At 50.0% G+C, this 9,297-nt stretch overlaps 1 protein-coding gene across 1 annotated transcript in view; it reads right to left on the bottom strand.

The window, feature by feature from the left end:
• Positions 1-8,831, bottom strand: part of LOC311374602 (short transient receptor potential channel 7-like) — a gene marked incomplete at both ends in the record, with an annotated part of 14,402 nt that extends 5,571 nt beyond the window's left edge. Inside the window, 3 exons of the mRNA XM_084490410.1 lie at positions 54-218; positions 4,548-4,730; positions 8,079-8,831. Coding sequence (XP_084346536.1) covers positions 54-218; positions 4,548-4,730; positions 8,079-8,831 — 1,101 coding nt within the window. The remainder of the gene's footprint in view (positions 1-53; positions 219-4,547; positions 4,731-8,078) is intronic.
• Positions 8,832-9,297: the final 466 nt, after the last annotated feature.

Below are 9,297 nucleotides of genomic sequence, written 5' to 3'. Positions count from 1 at the left end.
TGTATGTATGTAGCATGAATACACGTGTGTGTGTGTGTGTAGTGTGTGCATACCTTGCTACAGGGCATGACCCAGTAGGCGACGGCCAGGAAGGGCAGCCCCACGGTGACCCCCAGGACAGTCCAGCACTTGACCCCCATGGACTGCTGCCTCAGCCCAGACAGGTTCTCGTACCAGATGGTGAGCAGCTGCTGCTGGCAGTTGGGATGGGCGACAAACTAGAGAGAGAGGGAGAAATTAGGTTATACACGGAAAGTTAAGGGGATAAGTTACCGGACATCACCACGTTTCGAAGTTCCTGGGGGGGGGGAGGGGTCACCATGAGAGGCCCGATACAGAGCCTGACGGGTTACATAAGGTCTCAATTGTTGTTTAAGTTTCAAGTTATGGGGTGGTTAAGAAGAGGCTTTTACTTTGAAGGGCTTCGAGTGGCTGTCGTGCTCAGAAACACAGCAAAAGCCATAACTGGCTGTGTTCCCAGTGACAACGCTTCAGGGTTGTTCACTCAGATGCCGAGGCAGACTGAAAGTCCCAAGACTTGGCAGACGTCTGCTCTCAGCGACATTGAATGTGTTCCATTGCCTGCGTTTAAAATGTCTTTGCTCTTATTTAATTTCACACCTTTTTTTAAGCAAAACAAAAGCTGCTTTCACATATGGATGTACGTTGGACCTCCTGAAAAAAGATTCCCCCCGAGGTAGTATTTTAGCCGGCGGAAAATGTTAATTACCTCATATGTGAATGAGCAGTAGAATGTCGGCATTTCACACAAGTTGAGTGGGCGCTTCAGTCTACGTTTGCATGTCATTGAGTCGCACCTGGACCCTAATCGATAATCAGCCTGTTGCCTTTTGTTCGCTGAATGGTTTAAAAATTCTATAAATGTGGCACTGCTTTTCAGAGTCATTCGTGGTGAACGCTAAATGATAGGTCTTATCGTAACCCTCACAGTACACATCATAAATTCCAATACATGAGTTCACAGCTGCACGCGTATATAGAAAATGTTTTTTTTATTATGTTACACCTTTCCTGCTGTCGGCTCCCACGCCGTAGTCGAGGAGCACAGGGGAGACGTTCCCTCCAGTGCCAATGTTCTCTCGGGGGTACCACCCTTCACTTTGACCGGCAGTGGGTCTGCTTATAGGTCGGAATATGGTCGGAATGAAGCGGCCACCGATTCTTGACAGGCTGGGTACTTTATTCTTAGTTTCACTAACTTTACAGTACACGTTTGCACAGACACAACCGGACTTGTTCATTACTTCACTAAACTGACACACACTACCGCTCGCTCACCTCGCTTCTCCACTCACACACAGCCCTCGCGCACACATATGCGCTAACTCTCGTAACAATTATTATTGTTATTATTAACAGTTAGCTGAGCATTATAGGGTCCCGTCCTTCCTCTCCCTGTTTTCTCAGTTAAACACAGAAATCAACTACATTTGTCCCAGTGTTTGTTAGATGTGAAATGAAGCCAAAAAAAGACACTATTTTCCTCTGGTAATGCAGTCGTTCGCGACGCCTTTCTCATTTGTCGTTTCTTCTATTTGTCTCTAACTCATGCTCCAATCTGTCATCGATCGATGCGGATGTTGTGGATGCAATGGAATATATGATGCATCGCTGCAGCAACATTTAAGATGATCGCGATGAGTTCTGCCCGTTCTGCCTCCGCATTGTCTGCGGTCAAACCAAAACAAACCGAGACCCTACGTCATATCCCGCCCCTTGCAAGCCCGCCCCCCCCCCCAAACCAGCCGGAGATAATCAGTCTACTGATGACTGAGCGACACAGACGTCCGCATATCGGGCATCAAGTGTGAAAAAGTGTGAATGACCCTCACGGTCGAAACCTCCTGTTCCACAAATACGGACTAAAGACGGGGGACATATGTGAAAACGGCTAGAGTCTACTGTTCTACTGTTCACCTAATAATCATCTGGCCACCCAGAACCACTTGCTGTTCAGCCCTACTGTGCGTTACTACATACAGTCCTTATTTCCCCTCCCTCTGGGTTTCTGAGAGGATAAGTCTGTTTAAGGTCTAGAGTCTGGGGACATTTCTTTACATTTGGAAACTGTCCGGTGAATCCCAAAGAGGCTGCAGTTGTGAAAAAGGGGAAATGACCAGCGCATTCACAATCAGCATCGTTGGAATCACAGCCATTACTAGTCGTGGAATTAGCAGAGGGAGAGAATCAACAACGCGAGCACACAGTCCACTGCCCGGTGCCTTTCCATTACGGAACAGAGCCATCGAGCCGCGGCCTCCACTCTCAGTCGGAGGGACGAGGCGTTGATGGAGGAAGAGTGCTGCGGTCACCGTAGAAACCCAGGACATGGAGAGAGAAGATGGAGTTTCCCTGTGAGGCTGCGGGCAGGGTGCCGGAAAACATACAGGGAACAATCAATGTGGACCTCAGCTGGCAAAGCAATCAACCTCACTGTGTGCGTCGTGTGTGCGTTTGTGTGTGCGTGCCACATTGGCTGTGTATTTATAGTTTTTACTTTAAACGTCCAGAAAAACACATCCATTCACTTCATCGACCCCCCCCATCCTAAACCACTCAGCAGTCAGCAGGGGGTCGGCAACCTTTGAACCCGTTGGAGATGGGTGTTCTGCAAACACACGCGCGCACACACACACACACACACACACACACACTCACACTCCAGATGACACTCCACACTCCACAAAGGGACATTGTCAACCTCCTCATGTAATATAAACACCCTCTTTATGATGACCAATCGTTATGCCCACTGACCTGTAAATTCATTTCCCACAGCCACCACACACACACACACACTTACACACTTGTGTGTACACACACACACCCTTATTTGGATACGTACGACAGATGCACGCATTGCACATGCTCACACAAAACCAGGTACCGCCTGGTTTCCATGGTAACATCTCATGCACATACTGTACACGCACACACACGCACGCGCGCACGCACGCACACGCACACACACACACACACACACTACCCTTAACCTTTATGTAATTAGCTTTCAGTGAATCCACTCCTCTGTACAGGATTAAAGACACCACGGATCAATGCATATCAACATGTAACTGTGTGTGTGTGTGTGTGTGTGTGTCTGTGTGTGTGTGTGTGTGTGCATGCATGCATTCATGTGCGTGTGTGTGGGTAGGAGCATAGGAGGGAATTTGTTTTGACATCAATTTAGAACAACTGTGCTCGGCAGGGATTAGCTGTCTGACACAGAGGCTAGCAGGCTACGTTCACAGGCCACAAGGGACCACACACCAAACACACACACACACACAAAACCATAACCAAACAAACACACAGAACCACACACACACACACACACACACACACAAAACCATAACCAAACAAACACACAGAACCATACACACACACACACACACACTCACACACAAAACCATAACCAAACAAACACACAGAACCATAAACACACACACACACACACACACACACACACACACACACACACAAAACCATAACCAAACAAACACACAGAACCATACACACACCACACACACACAAAACCATAACCAAACAAACACACAGAACCATAAACACACACACACACACACACACACACACAAAACCATAACCAAACAAACACACAGAACCATAAACACACACACACACATTCACACACAAAACCATAACCAAACAAACACACAGAACCATACACACACACACACACACACACACACACACACACACACACACACACACACAAAACCATAACCAAACAAACACACAGAACCATAAACACACACACACACACACACACACACACACACACACACACACACACACACACACACACACACACACACACACACACACACACACACACAGTGTATGGTACACACACAAAGAGGATATTGTTCCACTGTTGTGTTATTGGTAAAGGTGTGTTATTGGTAAAGGAAGCCAGTATTGATTACTATCGAACAAATCAGGTATTGATTGACATTCATGTCAAGCCACTCATGTCATCTGAATCACAGAATTGTTTCTATTGATTATTACGTACGTCTCCATTATGTAAATGTACAGACAGAATAGCCACGTTTCACAAATGTGTAAGAATTGATTTAAAGGCCTGGCTGTCAAGGGGCTTTTGATTCATTTGCATAAACAACATCATTAAAATGAACAATGACGTGCAGGGTGGAAATCCCATAACGGGCATAAGATCACGGTCAATTGGATTAAGCAGGCGACATCCGCTTCAATAAATCAAAAAAAATGAATCTAAATGTTTTGAACCTCTCTTGACGTATTGATCGACTGTGGCTCTATGCAGACCCCTTCAGCCCGTGGTAGTGGTGGAGGTGTTGGTGGTGGTATTGGTGGTGGTATTGGTGGTGGTGTTGGTGGAGGTGTTGGTGGAGGTGTTGGTGGTGGTGTTGGTGGTGGTGTTGGTGGTGGTGTTGGTGGTGGTGTTGGTGGAGGTGTTGGTGGAGGTGTTGGTGGTGGTGTTGGTGGTGGTGTTGGTGTTGGTGGGACCCATCAAGTGTTACCTTCTTGACCTCGTACTTGATCGCCAGTGTGACCCGGCTGAGGCAGGGCCGGTTGTAGGCGCTGGGGGGGCACTGGTCCACGTCTCCGTTCAGTATAGCCTCCACCTCCTCCGTGTTACGACACAGGTCCAGCACGCCCACCACAAAGTCCTTGCACTGCATGGACAGCTTCCTGTAGTCGTTCTGCACCGCAGAGAGGATGGCAAAGAGGGGGTGGGGCAGTGGGAGTGGTGGTGGTGGGGAGGACGGAGGGGGAGGTAGGAGGAAGGAGGGGGAGAAGAGTGGAGAGAAGGATTAATTAGGGGGGGGATAACACAGAGAAACAATGAAGGCACGGCAAGGTGATTTAAAGAGCCATCTCAATGTCAAACATGGTCGACTAGAAACGACAAGAATGTCGACAACAATGACGGCTATTTAGCCTTGAAGGTAAAAAGTCGATTTTCTAGTTGTAGTGTCTTGTTGGGAGATAGACTTTGATTTTCGTCTTTCCGAATCTAAGAAGTGATTCAGATTATGGGTCATTCCGAAGTCACGATGGACAAGATGGTATCAAGTTGAATTGAAAGTACAACCCTGCCTCTCCCTCTCTCTCAACAACATCCTGTTGGCCCCATTCCTCCGCTCTACCTTTCCCTCGATTAGACCCTACATGTTCCACCACTCCTCCTTTCCTACCCCCTGCCTCTCTCCGGCATCGCCCTCCTCTGTGGCTTCTCCTCAGCCTGTTGGGCAGACGCCCAGTAGGACCCCAAGGAGAACAAGGAGAACAAGGAGAACCCGAGCCGGTCCGTGTCCAACCAAACACCCCCACAGTGACCCGCCAGACCCACCCCGCTCCCAGGGGACACTGGCTCGTGTACGTCGCATTTCCACTTGGATAATCCCTGTTCTCTGGACCTCAGGAAGCGGAGAGGGCCTCCAGGAACACACAGTGCTAATAACCCGGTATTGTTTACCATGTGGGACACAAAGCCAACACCAGCCACACGTTTTGTTTACTTTATCTCCCCACACCTGTGGGTGTGTGGGGGGGTGTGTCATTTGCATTTCGTCCAAACCACGTATTCCACACGTGTCGGCACGGGGACCTTCCCGTTTGTGCTCGGACGACTGGCGGGCCTTCCATGAATACAGAGTGTCGTAATGAGCTGTGCTGCTGGAGTCAGAGGAGCGAGCCAGGGTCCCCTGGGCATTCCATGGCACACACATTGAGGCATGCCAGAAAGTTAATTGGAAGATATTCCTGATGAATCGATGAGTTAAAATGAGAAGGTGCACATAGGGGGGGGGGGGGTTCAGATGGGTGTGACTGGCCTTCGTGGGGAGGTCTGCCAATAGGATAATGGATCCCTTAGCCTACAGCCAATGTTTGCAGAGTATTTTTGAGCCATCTGGGAAATGGGCAAAATAATGACCATTCTGTACAGCCGCCCGGAGATGAATACGCCAGAGTCATAAATTCTGATCTGAAGTCTCTTCTGTATGCACGGAAACACACCTGTAGGGCGGCAGAGCACACGAGGAGGGTTTTAATCAATGACATCGGTTTTGGAAGTCCAACGTGCATAGTTATATAAATATCACACACACACACACACACACACACACACACACACACGCGAGCTGAATGACATTCAGCAGGTATAATCATTTAAGAGATTATACAGTGTACTGTGTGTTAATATGGTTCAGGACAAGAACTAAAGCCACATGTTGTATCCTTCCAAGCTTTTAAAGTTTTTCCTCTGGTCCAATGTGTTCTCATGGAGACACAGGTTTGTATGCCAAAGTGTTTATCAGAGACTGTGTGTGTGTGTGTGTGTGTGTGTGTGTGTGTATGCCAAAGTGTTTATCAGAGACTGTGTGTGTGTGTGTGTGTGTGTACTAAACTATTAGGTCTTGTTGTGATATACCCAGAGATGAATACGCCAGAGTGATAAATAGGTCTTGTTGTGATACACTAAACTATTAGGTCTTGTTGTGATATACTAAACTATTAGGTCTTGTTGTCATATAATAAACTCGTCATTCGGAGGATGCTTTGATCCAAAGCCACTTACAGCGATGATAAATACAAGTATGACTAATATTTTTGTGTGTGTGTGTGTGTGTGTGTGCGTGTGCGTGTGCGTGTGCGTGTGCGTGCGTGCGTGCGTGCGTGCGTGCGTGCGTGCGTGCGTGCGTGCGTGCGTTAAGCCATTGTGTCCCAGTGTTATTTTGCAAAGCAATTTAAGCTATGAAGGGCACACTGTAGCCACCGTCCAGGGACTGAGCAAACAAAGGAACTTAATGAAAGTGCACCAACCTGCAGACAAAACACACTCTGCATAGAAACTCATTTGCCTCTAAATAAATAAGCATGGACGGCAGCACGGTTGTCTTTGTTTACACAGAGAAACCGAGTAAAGCATGGAAGATGATATACTGTATGGTGTCCCAAAGTGCCTAGGAGTTTAAAATGTGATTATTAAAAGTTGTTTGGTTGAGCTCCACAAGCGGGATTTGGGTCGGGGTGGGGGGGGTAAGAGTGATTGACAGAGGTCATAATTACACAGTGACAGGTTGCAGAGAAACATTGTGTCCCTGAGGTTAACCAGTCTCATTAGTTTGTCTACAGCCAGGCAGGAAACACAGCATGATGGATCACCATAGAGATGAAGCGAGGGAGGAAGGAGAGACAGAGGTGCGGATAGGGAAAGTGATGAAGTGTTTGTGTATGTGTGCATTGACGCATGTGTCGCGTGTGCATGCATCGCCGTGTATCCGTTTGCCTTGTCTGTGTGTATGCTTGAGTGAGTGAGTGAGTGAGTGAGGGAATGAGTGAACGAGAGAGAGACTGCGAGCGAGTGTGTGCGAATATATAACCATGCACCATTGAGACAGTAAGAGAAGGACAGAAGGTGGTGGGTTCATTCGTAATGGTCATTCGGACAAACAGAGGACAGAGGGACGTCATTATTTCCAGAGAATGCATTGACGCAAGAACACAGTCTGAGTGGGAGGGAGTGAGAGACAGAGAGGGAGAGATTCCCATTGTCTCCTACTATCTCCATAATTAAATCCAAAGTTGGGTTCTTTTTGCAGTTGAATTTGCAGCATATTAAAAAACTGCTTATTGTCTCAAACTTGTTGTGATGAGGTTGAGGGAAGATGCAAGACGCAAAAGTTAATTTGATGGCTAACAAAACAGTCTGGGTGTACCCTGGGAAATATATTCTGGATGGTGGCATGACGGTTCTACAGCTTCAGGTCATCTAGGCAATTTGTTTGCAGGAAAAGTGTGCATGCATGCCTTTCAGGGTGTGCTTGCGTGCATGCGTGTGTGTGTGTGTGTGTGTGTGTGTGTGTGTGTGTGTGTGTGTGTGTGTGTGTGTGTGTGTGTGTGTGTGTGTGTGTGTGTGTGTGTGTGTGTGTGTGTGTGTGTGTGTGTGTGTGTGTGTGTGTGTGTGTGCGTGCATGAATGCAAGAGAGAGAAGAGACGCAGCGGGAGCGAGCGAGACCGAGTCAGAGGGACCTCGGAGGACTCACCTTGAACTCCGTCTCGATGTTGGCCAGCCGGGCCAGCTCGCTGCTGAGCTCCAGCGCCGTCAGCACGGGGTCCTCGCTGCTCAGCGACAGGTAGGCGGCGCTGGCCAGCCCCTTGTAGGCGTTCATGCGGGAGCGCGAGTGGCAGAAGGAGTCCACCCTCTGGTTCTCCTCGCACTCGTTGCACTTGCAGAAGTAGTCGTGGGGCCGCTCGATGCGGGCGCCGCGGGTCAGCAGGATGTGGACGATCTCGAACTCCTGACAGTGGGCCGCCAGGATCACGGGCGTGACGTCGTGGGAGAAGCGGGTGCCGTCCTCGTCGTAGGCGTAGAAGGCGTCGTCGTGCGTCTCCTGCTCCAGCGGGCCCGAGGCCAGCCGCAGGCCGCCTCCGAAGGCCGTGTGCGCCAGGACGGCCTCCACGATGCGGACGTAGCCCTTGGAGATGGCCAGCAGCAGGCCGTCGCCGATCCGCGCCAAGCCCTCCTTCTTCAGCAGCAGCTCCGTGACCTCCAGGTGCTCGTTGCCCACGGCCAGCTGCAGGGCGTTCTGGCCCATGTAGTCCACGCAGTTGTAGTTCAGCGTCCGGGACTCGTCCAGCATCTTGCGCACCACGGGGATGTTGCCGTACTCGGCCGCGTCCAGGAAGCGCTCCTCCTCGGCCGTGAGCGCCGTGCCGCGCTCGTTGAACATGTAGGCGGGGCCCCGCACCGCCTGGCGACGCCCCTTGTCCCTCAGCGTGGTGTGGCGCCGGTGCATGGCGTCGGCCCTGGGAGACGAACAGACAGACAGGCACGCGTCAGGAGGAGGCACAGGAGACTGATTGAAGACGACAGTCGCTGATATGGTTAGTGCAGGGCAAGAGACAAGAGAGCGATGGAGCGGGGGGAGCGGGAGATGATGATAATGATGGATGACGGTGGAAGTGTGGAAGGACGGATGGATCAAAGGCCGACGTGAGGAGGAAGAGGGGAGCGGGCACCGAGGAGCAGAGGACACGGCGAGGCAAGAGGGAGGCAAGCAGAAACGGTGAGCATGTGGACCATGTTGTCAGGTAGCGACCACAACGCCACACACACACACAGCCCAGCTGCCCACTTCGCCTCGCTGACCTATGCCGTGTGATTCATCTGTCCCCTGTGGGATCGATGGCAGCACACGGGTCAAAGGTCACCGCACAGCTCAACATCTCTGATGTGAATACAATCTGGTTCTCCTGAGCCCA

The sequence above is a fragment of the Micromesistius poutassou genome, assembly GCF_964030765.1.
Source record: "Micromesistius poutassou genome assembly, contig: SCAFFOLD_5512, whole genome shotgun sequence".
Classification (NCBI taxonomy): domain Eukaryota; kingdom Metazoa; phylum Chordata; class Actinopteri; order Gadiformes; family Gadidae; genus Micromesistius; species Micromesistius poutassou.
This window is presented reverse-complemented; position numbering and strand designations above follow the sequence as displayed.